The 25106-nt window shown below is 37.5% G+C and overlaps 1 protein-coding gene across 1 annotated transcript in view; it reads left to right on the top strand.

Moving 5' to 3' along the window:
* The window catches only part of abcc2 (ATP-binding cassette, sub-family C (CFTR/MRP), member 2), a 50951-nt gene extending 25845 nt beyond the window's left edge, over positions 1-25106 (top strand). The window contains exons 18-32 of the mRNA XM_026942979.3: positions 177-344; positions 1265-1445; positions 2677-2824; positions 3250-3352; positions 4043-4265; positions 7268-7422; positions 7766-7921; positions 8209-8408; positions 8539-8665; positions 9195-9296; positions 9845-9988; positions 15879-16037; positions 17289-17455; positions 20605-20799; positions 24325-25106. Coding sequence (XP_026798780.3) covers positions 177-344; positions 1265-1445; positions 2677-2824; positions 3250-3352; positions 4043-4265; positions 7268-7422; positions 7766-7921; positions 8209-8408; positions 8539-8665; positions 9195-9296; positions 9845-9988; positions 15879-16037; positions 17289-17455; positions 20605-20799; positions 24325-24454 — 2358 coding nt within the window. The 3' untranslated portion in view covers positions 24455-25106. The remainder of the gene's footprint in view (positions 1-176; positions 345-1264; positions 1446-2676; positions 2825-3249; positions 3353-4042; positions 4266-7267; positions 7423-7765; positions 7922-8208; positions 8409-8538; positions 8666-9194; positions 9297-9844; positions 9989-15878; positions 16038-17288; positions 17456-20604; positions 20800-24324) is intronic.

Genomic DNA, 25106 nt, shown 5'->3' with positions numbered 1-25106 from the left:
AGTTGTGTGCTCTGAGTTTGAATTTTTGTAGCTCAGTTTGAGTTTGCAATAAAATGAATCCCACTAATTGGTCTAAACCAATATTATTAATATATTATTATTACCTAAATGTAAATTGTGCTCTAGGTGGTTCTAGATGGTTCTAACAATCAGTTATTTACACTGTATTCCCACAGGGCATCAATCTGAGTGGAGGGCAGAAGCAGCGAGTGAGTCTGGCTCGAGCGGCCTACAGCTGTGCGGATGTGTTCCTGTTGGACGACCCGCTCTCTGCCGTTGACGCTCATGTGGGGAAACATCTGTTTGAGAGGGTGATTGGACCAAACGGCCTGCTTAAAAATAAGGTATGTGAATGACCTCGGTCAGAGGAACTGGTCTCGCTAAATAGATGAATGACAGTTTCCGTCAAACTATACCTGCTAGTTCAGAATGGTTTAGTCTAACACTATAAGAGCTTTGTACCAACTCTGATCCAGCAACAACATGCTTACTGGGTTGAATGAATAGATGAAAAGATGGATGATTTATGCAAATTGTGTTATTTGATGCAATTAATATATTTTTGAGGTCTTTTGTTGTTGAAAATGGTGTTTGTCTCTTAGTCTTCGCATAAAAAAATATACAGCTACTGTATATAAGAACGTACACTAGGCTTTTCTGCTTCTGCATATATTTCTATATTACATGTATCTATTGGTCAAAAGTATGTGGACGCCTGACCAATCTCACCCATGTGCTTGTTCAACATCCCATTTAAGATTTAGCCCTTCCTTTGCTCTTGAATAACCTTCACTCTCCTGGGATTCAACTAGAGTTTGGAGTGTGGCTGTGGGGATTTGTGCTCATTCAGCTACAAGAGCATTAGTGAGGTTCTACAAGAGCATTAGTGAGGTTTAAGTGAGCATTAAAGACATTCTAGACAATTGTGTGCTTCCAACTTTGTGACAGCAGTTTGGCGAAGAACCACATATGGCTTTGATGGTCAGGTGTCCAAATACATTTGGCCATATAGTGTATATATTAATGTATATAACAAATAACATATGAATGCTAGTAGTTCTTATTTCATCTGAACATATAAGCTTTATTACATATCTTAAACTTGCTAAGAGAAACAGAACAGGAAGGTTTGTAGTATGAGTGATTTGAAGATTTCTACCTAGCAAAATCCAAGTATTGCTTCTATACTTGAGATTTTTCTGTTCAGACCTACTATTTATTCTACATGAATGTTACTCTGAAACTTTTTTGTTTTGTTTTTCAGACTCGTATCCTGATAACTCATGGGATCAGCTTCCTGCCACATGTTGATCAAATAGTTGTCTTAGTGGATGGCGTTGTGTCAGAAATCGGGTCGTACAACAGTTTACGTGCCAGTAAAGGAGCTTTTTCTGAGTTCTTGGACACATATGCTAAAGAAGAGAACAAGTCTAATGCACAAAAAGGTAAACTCTTTACTGGATTAGTGGCCAATAAATTAAAGTGGGATTTCATCCATATTTAGACTCATGTCCACCTATACACATTTCATGACATTATACACTAGGTTTGGACAAATCAGTAGCCCGGGCACCTGCCACATTTAAGTTTCATATCTGGGCTATGATTTTTTTTATTCATACTTGGCTGGTGGACAAGTAGATTCACAGAAAAACATCCTACATCTTGTTAACTTTCACAAAACAAAATAAATTTGCTATGAATGTTTAAACATAACACTTTTCGCAGTGGTGCGACGCACCTCAATGCTGTAACTTTAGCGCAGACTACACACTGTTGCACTACACACATAGGCTAAAATGCTATCTACACACTGCTGCACTACACACATAGGCTAAAATGCTATCTACACACTGCTGCACTACACACACAGGCTAAAATGCTATCTACACACTGTTACACTACACACATAAGCTAAAATGCTATCTACACACTGCTGCACTACACACATAGGCTAAAATGCTATCTACACACTGCTGCACTACACACATAGGCTAAAATGCTATCTACACACTGCTGCACTACACACATAGGCTAAAATGCTATCTACACACTGTTGCACTACACACATAGGCTAAGACGCTATCTACACACTGCTGCACTACACACACAGGCTAAAATGCTATCTACACACTGTTGCACTACACACATAGGCTAAAATGCTATCTACACACTGCTGCACTACACACATAGGCTAAAACTAGCTAACTAGCTTAACGTATATTATTAGTTCCATTAGCTACCATTTCTTAGCCTAGTCAGTTTCTGGGCAACCTGGGCAGCCCATTGGAGCTTTTACATTGCTGGTGAGCTAGTTAATGATTTTTTTTATTATTATTTGTCCATCCCTGTATACCTTGTACACAAACGATCCAATTGAAACAATCCAATGTGGTGCTAATACAGGTGGGAAGTAAGTAGGAATTTATATCTATTTTTTTTTTAATTCTCATAATATTGCATGTCCTGGATTTTATGAGCCTACAGCTTTCTTTATAAATTTATGAAGTATTTAATCTCCAGACCAGAATTTTTCTACGATGTATTCTCACACTCAGAACCATTCAAGGAAAAGAGGATTGAATTGTCCCTTTAAAGAAATTCCAGGGAGTACTTGAGTTTATTTCTATTTGGTCCGACATAATGATACTTCATTGACTTTATTGCTTTTCTCAGAATCAGTTTCAGATATCGAGGAGGTTGACATTGTTCCTGAGAGTCAAGAGCCACAACCTGACAGTCCTGTTGAGGATGTAGTCTCTGTCACGTTGAAGAGAGAAAACAGCTTACGTCACAGTCAGCGCCATGCAATGCGCAATGGAAGGTTTGTTTAGACTCCACATGCTCCTAATAATTTGTGTCAGAATATAGACTTTGCTGAAAAGCCACTAGTCACATCAAAGTGTATGGTCTATAGAAATACAGCAACCTTCTATTTGTCAAACAAAAACGGATGCTAAATGCTTGGTGTAGGTTACCAAGCAACTAGTTCGAGGTCCATTATCTCCAGGGGACATCATATGGCACCTGCCATGTGCTTTGGCATTTACAGCCCTCATCCTCCTAACACACCATATTTAAAAGTGTCTAACAGTGCTTTCACTTTGACGCTCTTATTTCAACATACTGCTAATTCCTCAGAATTCATATGAACTTCACGTGTGTCTGTCTCTCAATGGAACTTTCTGTGACTAATCTGTGGTTAAAGGTTTGTTAACATGTTAACATAATTGTTTCCCCTTCAATTAGCATAAAAGTAAGAAGGAACAGCTCAGCTAGACCTAAAAAAGGTGCAGAAGAGTCCAAGAAAGGGCAGCGGCTGATTGAAAAGGAAACAATGGAGACTGGAAAGGTATGTTAAAAATCGAAATTTCCCAAATATTAACCTCAGTTTTATTTCTGAAAGCTCCAGACATGAGTTGTTTCAATCAAGAGACTCATGTTCAGGAAATCAAAGCCGAGTTTTGAGGCAATATGTGAGTAATTGGGAAGTTTCTGGTGTTCAGTGCAAATAGTGCTTTGACATAAATGCAATTACTATGACGTTAAACTGGAGATTGTGACATTAACATGTATAGTGAACTTATAGAAATAACTGCACTATACTATGGAGTCTTTCAGTGGTCAAATTTGAGCCCTGAAACAAGCAAGCTTTATACTGTATATGTAGGAAACAAATCTAACATTCTGAATCTTCTATATTTATTAGCTGTAAAGTATGACAGTAAGGTTTAAACAGGAATTTAATGTGCTGTAGTGCAGAGACAAAACACACAAAATGTCCTTAGTAAGTGTCTGATCAGGGTCACTCTGGTTTAATTAGTTAAATTAGACAACTAGTTTGAAATATTTTGAGAAATAAAACAGACAACAAACAGACTAGACATGTTGGAGTCACTAACAGTGCAAGAAAAAAGTCGAAAGCGGAATAAATCTATGTATTTAAGAACGTCTTAGTAACTTCACATGACTGCACTTTTTATAAGGGCTTTAACAAAACTACTTTTCCTCCGACTAATCTCCTACTTCTTTGTCCCACCAGGTCAAATTCTCTATGTATCTGCAATACCTGAGATCTGTTGGCTGGGGCTTCACCACCATGTTCATTATAGTTTACTTCATCCAAAATGTAGCCTTCATAGGTCAGAACCTATGGCTGAGTGAGTGGACCAATGACGCTATGAAGTATCCCAATGGAAGCAGCTACCCTGCCCATATTAGAGATATGAGAATTGGGGTCTTTGGAGCACTTGGAGTGGCACAAGGTATCTACACATTCATCAAAAACGTTGAAATGAAAAGGAAACATACGTGTACTAGGGATATAACAAAATACGAATACATCATTTATAATCAACATCCATGCAGGTACAAATAGGATGCACTCTAGTTGTTCTTTTCCCCTTCATTCATCCTTAGTAAGTGCCTGATCAGGGTCACTCTGGTTTAAATTAGTTAAATTAGACAACTAGTTTGCAAATATTTTGAGATATAAAACAGACTAGACATGTTGGAGGCAAACTCACTAACAGTGCAAGAAAAAAGTCAAAACCGGAATAAATATATGTATTTAAGAACGTCTTAGTACCTTCACTGTCAAAAACAGGAGCAAGATTTCACAAAGAACAAGAGGAATGACAGGATAATTTGTAGGTACAGTGATGTTTAGGATCAGGAGTCCTTAATCAAAAAATCTGCAGAATGGTAATCATATAAGCAGTCATGTGACCTGGTGTATCGATTGTTGGTAAGCTGAGGACTCTGGGAAGTGTAGTTCACGGATTCAGTGATGACATTTGCTGCCAGAGATGTGACACAGATATTATGAATAATATTTGTGATCTCATTTTAAGAGATTTTAGTTGACACCTTAAGCAAATAATTTCAAACCTACTATTTTTAGTAAAACACAAATTAATGAATTTCCACAGTTACAGAGTTTCTAGTGATAGAATTGACACAGCAATACTGAAAACCGTAAATGATCTATGGAATCCATATTTGTGCAAGCATAATTTGCTAGTTAACTCACATAAAATAATGTGTTGCACTGCCTCAGGTGGAACAAAGCTAAATGGTTTGGCATTTAAAATCCGTGGACGCTTTGGGATTTTTTAATCCATTTTGCTCCAAAATTTGCATTTGCTACCGCCTCCTGAGACCCTCTCTTAGTGCAGATGGAATAAGAAGATATTTTACCGAATTAAAATTCGCTGCCTTATAAATCTTGCCCTAATCTCTTACAGCCCAGCATTGCCAATGTTCTCTATTTATATCAACACACTTCAACATAGTGTTCTTCACCCAAATACGATGCAGCTGTTGCGAGGACAGTTTATACTGAAAGCTTTTATGAGGTGTCTTTTAGGCATGCACATTTTGCACATTGTCTTTGTAATGCCCTTCAGCCTCTTCAGCCTGCTTGTGGGTGTTCAGAAAAAATGCACACAATTGTATCCAAGATACGGCGCTATGCATCTCGCACTCTCCGTGTAAACGTTCCGTGGTTTAGCCTGGTCAAGGTCTGTAAGAAGAACTCCTAGAGTTTCGTATTTAAATCAAATGAAAATGTCTTCATTAGAAATGCCAGGGAAAAAAAAGAAGAATGGAGAAGACGGTATAGTAGATGTCAGTCAGTTTTTCAGAGGGATTTGCAGAGGCGGCAGATGCGAGTGCAGATTTTTATTGTATAAAGTGCAAAGAAATAAGAAAAACAGTGAAAACAAGAACCAAAAACCTGAACAAGAGATACAAGGCAAAACATGCAGACTATGAGCGAGACTATGGTGCAAACACGACAACAACAAAAGCTTGATCGGGAGGCGCACAAACACTAAAACTTATATAGGCGTGCTAATGAGGGTGAGACGAGACACAGGTGAGCGTGATTAGGTAATTAGGTGATTAGGTGAACGTGTGACTTGCTGGGGCTGCTGGGAAGTGTAGTTCATGACAGATGTACTGGAGTTGCTAATAGGAAGAAAGCTTATGTGTTGTCGGAATTATGGGAGTATCACAAAATATTATACCAGTGTTGTTATTTTTTTTTTTGCTAGAATTTAACGAGACAATGTGTGACATTTTTAGGGCATCCAAAAATTCTTCTTACACTACTACTATAATATTGAAAGAAAATATAGTGAAGAAAACAGAAGATATATTTGCTCTAGGTTCTGTCAGACAGCTGTTTATACAGTATAGCTACCAGTAAAATTGATATGTAGTCTAATTGTATGTGATCATAAAAATGTTCTTAAAGAGAAGGAGAGCAATTGGTTTGATTGAATATCATATAGCAGCAAATTTAAAGGAAAACTCCATTGAAACACATCAAATATGTTTCTATTGAAACAGTTGTGATGTTCTTGGTGATTCTTGTGCTAATTTGTTGTTTATGATGCTATATTTTGTTATTACAGAGAAGCATTGCTTGTGCAGTTAAAATGAGTTTAATAGGAGAAAGATTTTCAACAATTTCAAACCATTAAAGATCAATATGTTAATTTTAAAGTAAGATGTACGCAATATGTTAATTCTTAGTATGCAAGTCGTTCAGGGTGGATTGTTTCTTTAACTACATCTCTTAATAATGTATTCATTCAAACCCAACCTCTGCACTGGTGGTCACTAAGATACCAAAATCATTCAGTGCACCAATCATTCATGAACAAAACAATATTAAATCATAACACGTGATAAAAAAAATAAGGACTAAAATTGGTGCACTGAATGATTTTGGTATCTTAGTGACCACTAGTGCTTTCTCCTATTAATATCTTTATTAAAGATATTGTTGAATATCTTTTTAATGTGAATTAAACAGTATGGATCACTGCATTGCACTTTTGTTCAGTTGCTGTGGATAGGCTTCGTGATTCTTATACGTATGTCATATATCATATGTGATCCTATGAACGTCAAACTTGATCTGCAGCACTTGAGTCAGCGAATCCTTGATCATGATCGAGATTCGCTCCTCTTTTGTTCAGCAGATCAAGTGTTTCAGTGAGTGAATTCAAAACTAGAGCTCTTGAGAGTTCTTGCGCTATTTAAAGAAAATCCATTGCTAGTCTACTGACTTTGTTAGTTCTTCCTGGAGAACATGTTGTTTATTTTCTAGTGTACCAATGAATGGCATTAATTGTATGAATAGAAATTTAAGTAAAGTTTAAATAAATCAATGAGCACAATGTTTTAAAAGAAGTTAAGAATCTAGGTGGAATTGTTTTGACATCAAATCAAAATGTGATGTTTTTCTGTCTATCAGGGTTTTTGGTGTTTCTGGGTACTTTGCTCCTGGCTGACGGGACAATTCGTGCCTCCAGAATTTTACACACTCGATTACTGTCCAACATCCTCAGAGCACCCATGCTGTTCTTCGATACCACGCCGTCAGGAAGGGTGGTGAACCGCTTCGCAAAAGTGAGTCTGAAACTACAATAGAGTCAAACTGTCCACTACCAAGAACTGTTTTTATTTCATTTGTTTGAGGTAGCTTTTTTTTTTTTTTTCCTAAAGTATATACTGAAATGCAAAAAGGACCTTGGTGACTGAAGCAATATCATGTGTTTGTCATTAAGATTTGATATAATTAATATCTTGTCTTACAAGCCTTTTGAATTCATATTTATTTGCCCTTAAGTGCCTTATTTAATTAAATTTAATTACACTTATTTGTGTGTCCTGAATGGAAAGTATTTTTTATTAACAATATGTCATATATGAAGTACATGCAGTATATAAGCATATATTTGCTCTCGTTTAGGACATGCTTACCCTGGACGAGATGATCCCCATGTCTTTACGTTCTTGGATCCTCTGTCTGTTTGGTGTCCTTGGCACCTTATTTGTCATCTGTCTTGCCACTCCACTTTTCACAGCAATCGTGGTGCCTCTTGGTGTGGTCTATTACTTTGTGCAGGTAATTATAGTAACCTATTTACAAACGTGTCCAAATTTGACAGTGTCTCCAATGTCCTCCAAATAGACTTGACATTTAACAAGGTTGATTTTAGTAACACTGGCCAAATTTTTACATTCGCATATCTCCACAACTTCTAAATACCTTAGATAACTGAAATAACCAGGCATTTCTCCTTTCATTTAATCTGTCCAAAGTGCTTTTCTGTAGCTATTCCTGAATAACAGTATGTTGGCATTAGCATGGCAGAATGTCTCTATGTTCCTCCATGTTGTTTTGTGTTGCAGAGGTTCTATGTGGCCACTTCAAGGCAGCTGAGGCGATTAGACTCTGTTTCCCGTTCTCCCATCTACTCCCATTTTGGAGAAACGGTAGCTGGTCTTTCTGTCATTCGAGCTTACAGACATCAGGAGCGTTTTATGGAACACAACAAAGTCACTATTGATAACAACCTCAAGAGCATCTACCCTTGGATTGTTTCTAATCGGTCTGTATCTTTGAAATTTGCGTTATATTTACAAGATTGATATGAAGATGGGTTTTCCATTTCCTAATCATCTTCTCTATTCTCCTATTTTTTTTTTTTACTTTTTCATGTTGGTTTTTTTAAATTGCAGATGGCTAGCCATCCGGCTGGAGTTCCTGGGTAATCTGGTGGTGTTTTTCTCAGCATTGTTTGCAGTGATATCTCGAGATTCCCTGGACAGTGGGTTGGTTGGACTATCCATCTCCTATGCCTTAAATGTAAGACCACATCTAATAAAACATTTGTGTCAGCAATTTTCATGATGCCCTTTTGGAGTTATACAGTGTAGTAATATAGTGTTGACAAAAAGATTTGTAGAATTGCAAATGGAAGCAACTGGAATTTGACATTATGGGATGAAGAGCAGACCTGAAAAATGAATTTTCTGAAAAAAAAAAAAATATGTATATAGATCATTGCACTCAATAAATGCAATAAAACAAGTGACCAAGTGGAATTAACACAAGGCCAGTGGATAGACTTTGAATTAGCTTGCTATAAATTGTGTAAATTATATCAGAACAATGGATCATTTCTTTTTATTTTTATATTTGTGTCCAATATTTCACACATTTCATTGTAATCTCACATCCAACATAAAAAAAGTTTTTGCTCACTACTTTTTCCCCTTATCTTTTAAGCAGGTACCAGTTGTTTAAGTGTGGGTGTTTGTTTATTCTTATTTCTTTGTGGGCGTTCATCACGAAGATGGCTTATCTTTCAACTTCTGTCTTGAAAACCCATTAGGTGACTCAAACACTGAACTGGCTTGTGAGAATGACATCAGAGCTGGAGACAAACATTGTGGCAGTGGAACGGATCAGCGAATACACAGATATTAAAAATGAGGTACTGTTTAAGCATCTTATTTTAACATGGAAGTAAATGGAGACTTTTTTTAATATACTGAGGCATTCATTCAATCATTCATTCATCCATTCATTCATTTATTTTTAGCAACTACTTTATCCTGGCGAGAATCTATCCCAGGAACAATGGGTGCAAGAAGGCCCAGTGTTCATAGATAAACAAATTACTTTTAATGATTCTTAATCTTTTCCTGCCCTAATCCAGCTGTTTGCTGATTATTCAAGTGTGTTAAAGCATGGCTACTGGCTATGTTGTGATATTAACACCTGGGATAGAATATCACCTATTCAGTCAGTTACTGTGTGTAAATATTGGAAATAAAGTTAGAAAAAAGGAAAAATAAAGCAGTAATAAAAAGGCTATTAGTAGCACATATGTAAATCTAATAGAGCAATCTGTACAAGTATGATTGTACCGAATTGTTCTGTGTTATATGGACGTGACTCCAAGGGAAAGGGTTTAAAAATGTCTTGATATGGACTTACAAAGTGATTTAGCTCTATTTTCTTTTTTATTTCTTTGTGTAGGCTCCATGGCTCACGGATATATGTCCTCCAAATGATTGGCCCACTGAAGGGAAGATCCGATTTGAGAACTACAAGGCCAGATACCGACCGGAGCTGGAGCTTGTTCTTCATGGCGTCACCTGCAACATTGAAAACACTGAAAAGGTAAAGCATTCTTAAGGTTAGAAGTGTAACGATACACTAGTATGATGTATATTATGATAGGGGGAACTGAAATATTTATACTGTTATTATAGAATATATTATATTCTCCTGTTTTTACATTTTTGCCTGGACATTGCGATTTCGAATCCCGAAACGTTGTTACACCTCCCTGTGATGCAGCATGAGCAGCAGTTCAAAATGATGCGGTTGGCTGGCCTTATTAAAGCTAAGAGCAACCCTCACAACAAATCTATCACGTTTCCTAATACTTGCAGTGCCTTTGCAGTGTTATATGTCATATAAAAGCCCATCTGAAAAGGTGAGGATGAATGAGATGTCATGATGTATTAGGTTGTTTGGTTATCATAACCTGATTTGTCCATAGCACTCTATCCTTTCTCAAGTATCAATAAAATGGTACTGCAATCAAAATTCTATAGCAGTGAGAGCTCTAGAGCAGGGGGTGGAAGGATTGATTTATACTTCTGTGATCACATCAAAACGTAATGACAGTGGATCTTGCATGAACCACACCAGAATTTACAGAGTTAGACAGCAAAGAAGAGCCAAATCAAAGAGGAGTTCAGTGTTTTACTGTAGGAAAAATAAACTCAAGACAGTGGCATAAGTATGTTATAAGTAATTGAAAAGTGCTAGTGAAAAAGAAAGATATGTTGTATGATCAATTATAAATTAAATTCTCACTGAAAACATTTCTGAAGTGTTTTCATGCGTCTCCATTCAGCAGCACGAGCGGATTTTGTATCGAAGCACTTCGATTTAACTAGTTTTTCAGGTTTTTTTTCACAATTACGGTATGATGGATGCTTTAGTTTTATTTTTTTTTATTGAGTTGCTGTAGTTTCCATCACCTACACTTTGTTTATATTAGGAGTATATTAGAGAAAGAAAGAGAAAGTAAATTGTGTGAGTCTGTAGGATTCAACTGGCCATTATAATGAACTATAGTTGGTATAAGGCCCTGCAATTTATATTCACTTATAACACATCATCATTATTTTTTGTAATTTTGCATAAATAAATCCATTAAACAATAATGTGATCACATGCCTATGTGTGAAGCAAACATGATACACGGGAAACACTCACTTGTATAGTTTGTTTATACTCGCTGTTCAGTGTGAGAGTTTTATCATAAAGGATCAATGCTATTAAAGACACCAGTTTGAGAAATTAATATAATGAATATGTCTAAACTGAGGTTTTTGCCATCCATCTGTCATGAGCTTTTTTATGATATTTAACTACATTTAAACCCATGGAAGAAATGACCAAATCTATTCCAAATACACACCCGGACACCCGCCAACCAATCAGTGTGGAATTAGATTGTGGGAGGACAAAGCGCTAGCACATGTGTCTCTGAATGCCAGATTTACCCATGATCCATTTCTCTGTATTGTGACATAAAGACACGAATGCATGTTAATGCAGTAGTATAAACCAGGCTTAACACCAGCCCTTGACATCACCCCTTCCTGCCAGTCCCAAGCATTCAGACACAACCTCTACCAAACATTTCCAGTGTACATTTTTGGACTCCTTCAACTATAAACACAACAAGATCCTTCATTCATTGCAAAGTCTTGCCAAACATTGTGGTTGTATACATTTTGAGCCTTGATATCCTACTGATGGTCTATGCTGTGTTTGACCATCTGTCTTTTGGTATAACCTTTTGGATTTTCCTTTGGTGGAATGATTATATTCCTTATTCATATCATCCTTATTCAAAGATTTATATAATCTTATATTATATGAATCTACTCATGCTTTGACTACTGCTTGGTTACCGACACTGATTTGGTTTGTGATTTCCCTTTGCATGCTCGGATTTTGTATTAAAGTGCCTCAGTGCGTGGATCCTCTCTCTCTCTCTCTCTCTCTCTCTCTCTCTCCGAGTCTAGTTTGTTACTTGGAGGAAAAGTGTTAGCATGCTGCAGAGTGTAATAACATAGCCCAGAGAGCAATAGAACATTTTAATTCAGCCGCATGTATAGAGCGCCTTTATTAATAAAAATAAAAAGGTAACAGAAAAGATGTGGGAGGCTTTATATGTGAAACTGGAGTGGATTATGAAAGAAGCTTGTATGGAATTTGTTGTGCTGTCTGAATAAGGAGTACAGGCAGAGAAGAAAGGTTGGATCCTTGTGATGTTCTAAAAGAGAAACCTACATTACATTAGGTTGAGCAGGTTGATGATACAGTCCAATTTCTTGGATGGTTTCTAGGCTCTCTATAGACATAGAGGCTAAGGTGATTGTGGGACAGACAGACAGTTCTAATGACAATGACGGAGCCAGAATGTGTTTTTTCACAGTGGTTCACTGCTATGGCTGCCACATACACCTTTTGGGTAGATGTGCTTGGGACACATTTCATTCTGTGACATTTGATGATCTGTTTCTGGAATGCCTGCAGTTCTCGCAAGCCTGTCCACACATGCTAGATGAGGAGGTTGCTAGCATTCTGAATTTAAGTGCTAAAAAGTGAGAGAGAAGGGTGGATGTGTTTCAGATGGCCTTCTGTCTGGAAGGGGGACACAGGAGACAGTTGTGCAATTATGGCAGCATCCTGATGCCACTGTCCATCAGAGGATACACAGTTATCTAAATTCACCTTGAAAATGCCTGTAGTGCCAGGGAATGGCAAAAGTCAGGACACTGAATGCCTGCCCTTGGTCGGCAAACCCAGAGAAAATGCCTCTGTGTCCTGGCAATGGGAACATGAAAAAATGTATTGCACAGGTCCACTGGTCCACAGTGGGATAGATGAGGGGCATACACTTATGAGAAGACTGACGGAGTGGTCCTCCCTGCTTAAAGGTAGTGTGACAGGCAGGCCTTTACAAGCATTTGAATACCAGTGTGTGATGTCCTAAAGGCTCCATGGAAATGGTTCTTTTGGCCATGCTGGCTTCATAACTCCAAAACCTGGCCACAGATTCAGTTGGACTCATCGGGCAGAATGCGTTGGACCAACCACACCAGATGATTTGTATAAACCAAGCTGGAAGAGCTTCACCTCATACCTTGGCCCAGAAGCCCCATGCCAGAAATTAGTTGTCTTTCAACTCCCTTAGATTAGGGGTCAACATTTACAGACTGGAACAGAGCTGAGCTACTGTCAGTGCCTGTTACACACAATACAATATAATAAGCACTTGGGCAGTACACATCTGGCTGTAGTGTTTCATCCAGTGAGACCAGCAATGTGACACAATCACCATTATTCATTATTCGTTCATCAAAGGAGATGCCAGAGAGCCTGGGTGAGTGAGCTGGGGCCTGCACAAATCCCCTATGACTGCTCGGTGAAGTCTTTGTACTATGGTATAGCAAACCCTGATGTCACAGGTGCCATATAGAAGAGTGCATTTCATGTTGTGCTTTGTACTGCACCATCCAACTTTATTTGAGCCCAGCCATCTTGAGTGTGGTTGTTAAAGCTTGCTTTGAGCCTGCCATAGGTGTGAGCTGGCAAGAGCAGAACCAGACCCCTCCCTGTATGTTGCCGAGACTGTAGTTGTGGTGGCTTAAATGGTAAGACATAATGAGCCTGGGAGAACCTCTCAGACGCTGTTTTAGATATAGCAACCTCACACCCATCTGCATAGTCCTCGTAGCCCATAGTCCTGTAGTCCCAATATAGGTCTTGTATTTCCTTACAATATACACAGTGCCCAAAAATATATTACAGAAGTGTACACATATGTTGCAATAATTTACATAATTTAAGATATTAAGATTATTGGATTATTGTTTATACATACATAAAGGAGTGTAACATTACCTGTAGAACATTTCCTAATGAAGCTGTTACTTGTTTACTTAACATGAACTAACCATTGTTAAGGCAGCTGCCTACTGTATGTGTTGTTCGTGTTAGCATATCTTACTTAATGTTAGTAAAATGTTAATCAAAACTGGGTTACTGATCACTTTTACATTTACAATCATTATATCAAGTGTATATCAAGTTTTCAACAATGTCATGTATATTTTTTCCAGAAATTATACATATAATGAAGCTTAAGGTAGGTTATCTTGATATGCTAGGAATGAAACAAATCTATAAAAGCATATGAATATATTAAATTTATATTATGTCTTTAAATTTAAAACCACTTGAGGCCTTGACGGATGACTTAAAGCGAATAGATACTCCAATATTTCAATAGTTCCAATATTCCCCCTTTCCTGAAACCCCTGATGTAAATTCAGATGAGGATCCATTTGAAAGAGGTTTAATAAAAATCGCAGAAATCAAAGTGAAATCACAGTCCAAATATCCACAACAATAAGTCAGGCAGAGGTCAAAATACAAGCAGTCAAGTTCAACAAGGCCAATAGGTAATCCACTGACAGGGCGGATAAAGAAGACCAGAGTTCAAGGCACAAAGAGGCAATCAGATATAACAAGACCCAGAACTCTGGCAAGCACTGAGATTGGCAAGACTTCGCAAGATTGGCAATGATCCCATGAACTACTTAAATACTCTAAAATCAGGATGCCTGGATGTCTAGTCAAAATTGTGAACATTTTCCTGGTTTTAGGTTTAGGAATGTTCTGAGTAAATTTTCATGCACAAAGCATGTAGTTCATGTGGATTATTGTTACTTTTTTATGTCCTGGTTGCTGCATCACCTATTAAAATGAAACTAATCTAATTAGATATATTTGTCAAGATATGTCTTGAATCTAACACAGGCGATTTTAATAACAGAAATGCATGCTAGTGCACGTATGGAATGCAATCAGGAATACAAGAGAGAGAAGGTCACATCTCTCAAGCCCCAGCCATCCCAACTCCTCACACATTAAATTCACCACCAGTAATGTCCATGGAAACATGATATATCTTGAAGAAAACCATTTTAACATGTTTTCAACCAATGTAGTCATCCAGGGCTCAGATGTTTAGACCAGCCCTGATCAGTGGTTTCTTCAAGATGCACTGTAATCAACTGTGCGTTGAGAGATCATACCCTTTATGTATGTGCAATATCTTAGTGTGGTATGTATCTGTTTGCTCTCTAAGGATTGTATGAGCTCCACTTCAATTTACACAGACCTCACATCGAGCCTACCATTCAACTCTGCTTACAAGAACAGGGCTAATTTGTTATGTTGAAAATATTATATGTCTGAGCCACAAAGAAGGTCACTACACATACACACACATATATACGTGCACTCCTATACATTGCAACAACAACAAAAAAATCCAGTGTGATCAACAGGCAGCGTATTTTGCCTTTTATTTTATATTTTATATTACTCTTTGCGTGTACCTGCAGAAATGCACCTACCATGTAATGATATTTTTTTTTAGTCTTTTCAGTTGCTGAAGTAATTTGAATCCAATGAGTTAAATAATTCATTTAAATTTGTCAGGTTTGGCATACATGCAACTGCAAATATGATTTACCCATTTCATGCAACAGATAAATGTATAGCGTATACCTGTGTAAAATCTGAGTTTAATATTCTTAAAGCCAGTCAGCAGCAACTGAACAAAAGGTATGACTCAGTGCATGGTAGCGACTGATACTGTGACTGAAAAACACTGAATTGCTTGTGAGTGAAACATCTGCCATGTGCAGTGTGTCTTTATTGAACTAATCCAGGAATCAGCTTTAGGAGCGGCAGCACTCAAACTCACAATATGTACAATAAAATATGAATCGAAGACCAGGAGATCTATCTGAAGTCTCACTTCTTTACAAATGCATGCAGATAATGAGTCATGAATCTATCAAGCAGTTTGAGAGAAGGATCATGGGGTCAAAGACCCAACCACAGCAGTTGTTCCAGTTGAAATAATAATCATGGGAAGTAATCAGTGTGTTACATGACTGTTTTACAGATTGGCATTGTTGGCCGGACAGGAGCAGGCAAGTCCAGCCTGACCAACTGTCTGTTCCGCATCATGGAGGCAGCCGAGGGACATATCATAATAGACGGCGTCGACATCTCCACCCTGGGCCTCCACACTCTCAGGAACCGATTAACCATTATTCCACAGGTGATCCATAGATTTCTCGTCCAAAAAATATACAGTTACAAATATACACGAAAAGCTTGATTCCGATTTGTCAGTATCTGATTTCAGCATTTAATAAATGAACGAAGTGGTCACGTAAACAGCATACGCTAATATTTTACATGGGATTTTAGCCCAATAATCACATTATTCAGAGAATGTATACTGTTAATCTGATACTTTCTGTTTTTCTATTTCTGTGCATGTGTGCAAACATAACCAACTGTCTCAGATGCTGTAAACACCGTAGATACATTGCAAAATGCCAAGATTGCAACACTTTCATTTTAAAACAAACTCCTAAATCAAACAGTCTTAGTGAAGACTTAGTAGTTAAGACTCTAGTCTACTTTGCTAGTGAAGTGACTCCATGTTAAGAAAAGCATGAGGAGAAATTTTAATGTCCTACATGTTTGATGGGTTTATTAGCAAGTTGCAATGCAACTGTTGAGGTGGTTAGATCATGTTTTTTTTTTGTTTTTTTTAAATCCCATTTAAAAACTTTTTTCCAGTACACAAGTGCCTGTAAACATATTGGATGAATTTATGCAAGTATGATTCTTTGCAGTTTTTGATTTTTTTCTACATTCATACAGAATTTAAGTAATTGACATGCATGCTAAGAATAGCATTACTGTAGTTCCTGAATAACTCATAGCAGTTATTGATTTAAATGCAAATATATGCATAAAAGGCATATATTTAAAGGAGATACCAGAAACAGTGAACTATAGAATAAAATATATTCGAACATCACATCAGTGTGCTGCCTCACTATAGGAGATTGTATGAATGTTATGGATTCTTCTGTGTGTGTGTGTGTGTTTTTAACCAATTAACTATCACTGTTAAGTTTCCAAGCTTTGACCTTTACATTTACTCATTTGGCAGAAACTTTAGAGCAACCTATGAGTGAGGCAGAATAAGTGAGGTAGTGAAAATGATATAAGCTCTCTAGAACTAAATATCCACTATCTATGACCAGAAGCAAATGCAATACCTTTGTAAGAAGAGCTCTGGCACATCCCACTGAACGGAGACCCTGGGGCAGACCGAGGACACGCCAGAGATCACAGTCGGCCTGTGAACCCCCAGGAGGTGCTGAAATCTGTGGCTGGGGAAGTGAGAAGTCTTGACTGACCTTCTCAGCCTGTTGCCACAGCAACCCCCAGCAAACAAAGTGAAATGAATGAATGAATGAATGAATTAATTAAAGTAAATTTGCATGTGCAGGACCCAGTGCTGTTCTCTGGGACTCTACGGATGAATCTAGACCCTTTTGAGGTGTTCAGTGATGAGGAGATCTGGAAAGTTTTAGAACTGGCTCACCTGAAGGATCATGTGGTGACTCTGCCAGCACGGTTACAGCATGAAGTCGCAGAAGGAGGAGAAAATCTCAGGTAAGGTTAAATCTGAGCATATGAATGAGGGATGTAGTGTGTTTACCATGACATACAACATATGTGTATCTGTTTAGTACTCCAAATATATGTATTTGAATTTAAACCTGAAGTGAGTGTGGCCTAAACTAGATTTTTTTTTCTTATTAAATATGAGTCCTACAATGACATCCCCAGAAATACTCACAGACATACTGTAACAGGTATTAATTGATGATGAAGTTCCTAATTTGAATTACTCTACTTAACTAGCTAGCGTAACTTCAATGCGTAACTTCAATGGTTTGAGACATGAAGCAGCAGCAAAGCTACCAATTAAACATATGGCAACTAGATAGGGGATTGTACCTATTAGTGCTGAGCAGCTTTCAACATAGCTTTTGCTTATGGGAACATCTGGGGATCCCAGGAGGAGCTGGAGTCTGAGGCTGGGGCTAGAGAAGTCTGGACTAACAAAAGGAAAAGGAAATTACGTGCATCCCAAATGGGCGAAACCTATAGCTGGTTCTGAACTTCTATGTAGCACTTAGGGAAAAGATAGACTTAGGTTAGGGCTAACTCACTATTTTTGCTAAAAAAAAATGATGGTAGATATGGGCTGTGGGTGGGAGGGATGCCATATTCACTCTCCCCTGTCAATCACACTGACACAAGCCAATTGTGGTGTCTAACGCCTCAAGTATGTGGAAGAGGGTAGTCTGCGCTTTACTCTGAGTAAGTTTCATTTCCCTGTGAGGCTGTTGAAAAAAAATAAAGAACATACTGAAACATATTGAAAGAAAATAAAGATCCTAGTAATATATTTACTTGTTATGCATGGATAAAACACTGCAACTGCAACTCATAGCTGAAATATTCGCCATTGACTTTTTGTTGAGGTCGAGGTGAGGATAAGGACTATGGCTACACAGTTGTCCCTTCATCAGGAATTCATATACTCATTCATTTCCCTTAATTTGTAATAATGCACTTAATTAGTTAACTAGCTTGCCATAGATTATTATATTTTGTTAGGTACTACTTTTTAGCCTGGTCCATTGGGTTTCCCATAGGACTGGGCAGGGAACTAATGGATTTATCATTTGTTAACCCTTGCATGTAAAAGAGTATACCTCTTGCAATGATAAAAGAGTAGCAGGGCCTTGAGATGTAATGAATTTCTTCTGTCTGATAACTGATAAATGAGAGAGAACTATTTGTATTGATCAATGCGGGGTCTGTATGTATCCCAATATAAATGAAAGTGCATTAAACAAACTGTAATGCAATGCACTATAGTTATGTGACTGTGAATGGCTCGTGCTATTTGGGGATTTAAGCTATTACTGTCGTAATGCTGTATAAAGGTCTACAAACTAATTTTAAATAAGATAAGATAAGATAGTATTTTATTCATCCTGAGGGAAATTCTTGTGCCAGAGGTTGCTCAAACAGATATGTCACAACAATGTAGGAATAAAAGACATTATAGTAATAAATGAAGCAGTAAAAATAAAAGGAATATCAGAATTGTGAAGTAAAAATTTGAATGCTAGCACTATGTAATCTGATTACTGAACAAGCCTTCTTTTATGCCCTCTTTTCCATGTGCTATATCTGAGAAAAAAAAATCATTTGTACCAGAAGAGATAAGGCATCCAGAGGATGAGACAGAGCAAGTGCAGTGAGGAATCTACTTGTCCAGAGGGCTAGCTAATGCATTTCTGATTTGTCAACCCCTGGTGTGGAATAATATTGGAGGGATGATGATTTTTTTCGATGGTGGATCATGCTGTCTATCACATCAGCTCATAGGTGTTCAATTGGGTTGAGATCTGGAGACCCATAGCACACCAGTGACTGGAGGTCTTACCATATGAATTACATCCTTTGAATCAGTGAGCCCATGTGTCCTGTGGATGCAGGCTGGAGTCATCCTGGAGTCATCCACTCCCATCAGGACAGAAATATTTCATCATAGGATAAAGCTGATCAGCCTGAAGAACTTTGTAGTGATTTGCACTGACCCTTCTCTCTAAGGGGAAACCATGTCAGAAGAATGACATAGCAGCACTACTATTTTTTTTTTAATCTTTAATTCATCACCTGTCTGTATGTGTGCATACTCGGACGTGTGGACAGCTAATGAGATTGCAGCCTTCAAGGCTCTGTGCCTAGACAAGTGTATAATAAGTATCAGACACTGTGTCAGTGTCAGAGAAGTTTTCATCACATTGCCTATAGCCATTTGAATCTTTGATCTCCCACTCAACAGTAATGCACTGAATTGTTAAAAACAGACGTTAGAAGTGGAAGTGGATCATTAGTTTTAATTGGAGGCAGCAGTATTATATATCAGTAATGTTGTATGGAATTATATACAAAACATACGTAGCTTCATCAATCGTAATTATTACGTACAAAAGTAGTGTCAAACCGATTAATTAACCTGACCATTAAATATGTCGTGTCACGTTGTGAAAAAGCCGTAAACAGTTTACGTGGAATCGTTTCATTTTACATTTAAAGCTAAACACTGTGTCATGGTGAACTTCTGCAACACTTGGAGAATAATGAGGACATAGAATAGCTGTTTAGATTGGGTTCTTGGATATGTCCATTTTACTTTACATTCCTGTATCTTGAATTAATATGCTTACAATATGTTTTTATTCATTTTGTGGACTTATAACTTATTATATCCAGGCTCAAGACATGGGCTTTTCAATATCACTTAGAAATTTGAAGGACAGGACAATCTTAGTATGAAAGAACTCTCCTTGTTGTATAGTAAGAATGGATTATAAGGAATTCTTACCTGCCTAAAGAGGTATTACTTGAAAACCTCTCTGAAAAAGAAACACTCAGTTGGACAGTTGGACACAGAAACCTTTTTCCCAATGGGAAACTAAAGACCACTTTAGGGGTCTGAGTCACAGAGACTCTATCTGTCATGTGCATATAATTGTTTATAATTGTTTTTAAACTTTTTTCACTTTTTTTTCTCATGCTTACAATTATTAATTTACTTAAATTGTTCAATGAAAATTGACATGGACAGAATGTACTTACTCAAAGTGTGGAAGGATAACTCATTTATGTGTCTATTGAACAATCACTACTAGATTTAGACAATTTGTGATAATTTGTGATATTTTTTTTTTTAACAGCGTGGGCCAGAGGCAGCTGCTATGTCTGGCTAGGGCTTTGCTACGGAAGTCAAAGATCCTGATCCTGGATGAGGCCACGGCTGCTGTTGATTTAGAGACAGATGAACTGATTCAGAGCACCATCACCCGAGAGTTCTCCCAATGCACTGTGCTCACCATCGCCCACCGCATCCACACCATCATGAACAGCACACGGTAAAATCTAACAATGGCAATGATTAAATGAAATGAGTAATCACTACTCAGATATGTTCAAATGTCATATTTACTCATCTGAATGAAGTTATGACAACTCAGTAACTGAACATTGTTCGAAGATCTCAGTCTGATTGAGTTACTTCATTTGTGTGTGAAATTTTATGTAAGCACAACTCATATGATTATTATTTATTATTATTTAATTACTTACATAATATTAGTTCAAACCTAGACCAAACTTTTTTCTTTCAAAATTTTCCCAAACACCTATATATATAGGTACATATACAGTCAGGTCCATAAATATTGGGACAGTGACACAGTTTTGGTAATTTTGCCTCTGTACACCACCACAGTGGATTTGAAATGAAGCAGTCAAGATGTGACTGAAGTGTAGACTTTCAGCTTTAATTCAAGGGGTTTAACAAAAATATTGCATTAACCGTTTAGGAATTACAGCCATTTTTTACAGAGTTCCTCCATTTTCACAGGCTCAAAAGTAATGGGACAATTGACTGATAAGCAGTTTCATGGCCAGCTATGGCCTGTTTTCTCCTTATATCATGATAAATTAAGGAGATAAAAGGTCTGGAGCTGATTCCAAGTGCTGAATTTGCATTTGGTAGCTGTTCATGGGAACTCTCAATATGCCGTCCAGAAAGGTGTTGATGCAAGTGAAGGAGGCCATCATTAGGCTGAAAAACCAAAACAGACCTATCAGAGAGATAGCAGAAACTTTAGGAGTGGCCAAATCAACAATTTGGTACATTCTTAAAAAGAAGGAATGCACTGGCGAGCTCAGCAACACCAAAAGGCCTGGGAGACCACAGAAAACAACTAAAGTGGATGATTGCAGAATTCTTTTCTTATTGAAGAACAACCTCTTCACAACATCTAGCCAAGTCAGGAACACTCTGGAGGAGGTAGGCCTATCATTGTCAAAGTCTACAATCAAGAGCCACCTTCATGAATGTAAATACAGACGGTTTACCTCAAGATGCAAACCGCTGGTAACACTCAAGAACACAAAGGCCAGATTAGACTTTGCTAAAAAACCTCTAAAAAAAAGCCTGACCAGTTCTGATGCAAGATTAACTTGTACCAGATTGATGGGAAGAGAAAAGTATGGAGAAGGAAAGGAAGGGCTCATGATCCAAAGCATGCCACATCATCCGTCAAACATGTGGAGGCAGTGTTATGGCATGGGCATGTTTGGCTGCCAACGGAACTGGGTCACTGGGGTTTATTGATAATGTAACTGTTGATAGAAGCAGCAGGATGAATTCTGAAGTGTACAGAGCTATACTTTCTGCTCAGATTCAGTCAAATGCTGCAAAACTGATAGGACAGTGCTTCACAGTACAGATGGATAACAACCCAAAACATACTGTGAAAGCAGCCCAAGAGCTTGGAAATTAAATGTTCTTAAATGGCCGAGTCAGTCACCTGACCTCAACCCAACTGAGCTACTTTTCACTTACTGAAGACAAATCTGAAGGCAGAAAGACCCACAAACAAGCAGCAACTGAAGATGGCTGCAGTAAAGACCTGGCAAATCATCTCAAGGGAGGAAACTCAGCATTTGGTGATGTCCATGGGGTCCAGACTTCAGGTAGTCATTGACTGCAAAGGATTTACCTCCAAGTAATAAAAATAATCCTAATATTTATGATTATATTAGTTTGTCCCATTACTTTTGAGCCTGTGAAAATGGAGGAACTCTGTAAAAAATGGCTGTAATTCCTAAACGGTTAATGCAATATTTTTGTTAAACCCCTTGAATTAAAGCTGAAAGTCTACACTTCAGTCACATCCTGACTGCTTCATTTCAAATCCACTGTGGTGGTGTACAGAGGCAAAATTACCAAAACTGTGTCACTGTCCCAATATTTATGGACCTGACTGTATGTATATATATATATATATATATATATATATATATATATATATATATATATACAGTACTGTGCAAAAGTCTTAGGCACCCTATATTTTTAGTAAAAACTTTGTTACAGATTTTTATTTTATGACTTCTACATCATCGAGTCAGTACAAAAAACATTTTAGATTCCCTAACATTAGTTTTCCTGCACAAAATTAAATGTTACAGAAAAATGTTTGTATGTCAGTAAAGAAAGCAGCATATTACATAAGAGACACTTTTCAGACAAAAAACATAATGAAGGCTGCTGGGTTTTGCTGAAAAATTAGAAGCAAGTGTGACAGTCAAAGTTTTCAGAAGAACTGTGGCTGCTTCTGCAAGACTTCCTTATAAACTTTTTAACTTCCTTATGAAACTGCATATATTGCACCTGAGACTAATAACTTTTTTTTAAAGCAAGGATCATCACACCAAATATCCAGGGTTTCCTCCTGGTTCTCAGGTTTCCTCCCACCTCCCAGAAACATTCCAGTAGGTGGATTGGCTAAGACAAATTGCCCCTAGATGCAAATGTGTGTGAAGGTGTGTGTGCATGGTGCCCTGCATTGGACTGGTGTGCCATTCAGGGGGTATTTCTGCCTCAGACCCAGTGTTCCCGGGATAGACCCCGGATCCATGAGACCCTGATAGGGATAAAACAGTTACTGAAAGAGAGTGAGTGAGCTGTTTTATTTTTAATATAGCTTTATAATCAAAATAGCATTTTAAAATTGAACTTGGCTTAGTAAATTTTATATAAGTGAACTCAAATGTTTATAAGTTAGCTGTACTCAAAGCAATCAATTTTTAAACTTAAATGGTTTAATGCAATCAGTTTCCTTAATTGATTTAAGTAAACTTAACCTGTCAGGTTTTACTCTGTAGCAATACTGTAGTTCGCAGGGTCCTGTCTATTTGGGATAGCTCCTTTGACTGTAAATTGATTTTAAAAAGAAAGGTTTCATATTTATAAAAAGCTAAACATTCTTGTCACTTTTGGGTTAAAACTGTCTGAACATCAGTTTGATTACGTAATTATTCATTTATTTATTTTCAGTAACCACACTATCAGGGTCATGGGACCTATCCCAGGTACACTGGGTGTGTGGTGGGAATACAACATGGATGGAACACCAGTCTATTGCAACACACACACACACACACACACACACACACACACCCCTATGGGTATGTTTTTGGTGGTAGGAAACCAGAGAACTTAGAGGAAAAGGGTCAAACCAGGCACCATAAAGCTGCAAAACGGGGGAGTTAAACCTCCATGTGATTCACTAGGAAGTGCATAAAAAGCTTTACACTGTGACACTCAGGCCTTTATTTAAGATATAATAAGTGCTAATGTAAATCAGGTTTTTGCATACAATAAATGTTGCTATTATGGCCAATTTGTATTTTAAAGAAGCAAGAAAGACTAAACTGAACCTGAAAATATACCACAGACTAAAGGCATTTATCTCTCTGGTATCATCACACTGATTATGCATTCTAACTTTTTGTTCTGAAGGAACAAAACAAGCTGTAATCAGTATTCTAATCTTGGCTCCTAGCTTGTCAATATAAGCCCTTTCTCTTGTTTTCCACAGGGTGATGGTTCTGGATGCTGGGAAAATTGTGGAGTTTGATTCCCCAAGTGTACTGTTTGACAAGAAGGGTCACTTTTATGCCCTGGCTAGAGAAGCTGGAATCTCATCGCTGCAATATTCAGTGCTGTGAACTTTATAGCAGTGCTGAAATGAGATTGTGTAGGTTTTATTGTGTTCAATGATGCTTTCTGACCATAAGCAAGGAAGAAATGTAACTATTAGTCTCTCTGAAATATGAACCTTCACTAGTTAAAGTTAACAAAGCTGTAAAAACTTCATGTTGGTTTCTAGCTAATATTCAATATGCTTTGATTTTATTTGTATCACATTTTTATCAATAGCAGCTTTGCAGGAAATCGTACGTACATCCTTAACGAACAAACAAGAGGTGACAATGACAAGGAAAAGCTATAAAAATAGAGTTGATCCTTCTAGTGAGTACAGTGGAGTGTCCCATGAATGTTTTGTTTACTTTCTTCAAGGCCATTAATATGGTCTTTAACGTAACTGTCCTTGTAAGAGTGGTTACTGCATAGACAGCAAAGTTCATGTTTGCCAATTTGTGTGTAAGATCTGTGTGTATTAGTGTGCATGTATACATGTTTCTTTTTGCATATACTGTAAACAGGGTATGCTATATATATATATGCAAGTAATGTGCACATACATGTTTAAACTGTAAGAATGCATTCGTCTTAGCTGTTTTTTTTTCAATATCTACATTATTTATGAATGTGCCTTTTTTTTATAAGCCATTAATTCAATAAATTGTTTTAAATTTA

Source organism: Pangasianodon hypophthalmus, chromosome 28 (assembly GCF_027358585.1).
Source record: "Pangasianodon hypophthalmus isolate fPanHyp1 chromosome 28, fPanHyp1.pri, whole genome shotgun sequence".
Lineage (NCBI taxonomy): Eukaryota > Metazoa > Chordata > Actinopteri > Siluriformes > Pangasiidae > Pangasianodon > Pangasianodon hypophthalmus.
The sequence above is the reverse complement of the archived record's forward strand: the minus strand, read 5'-3'. Positions and strand labels throughout refer to the sequence as shown.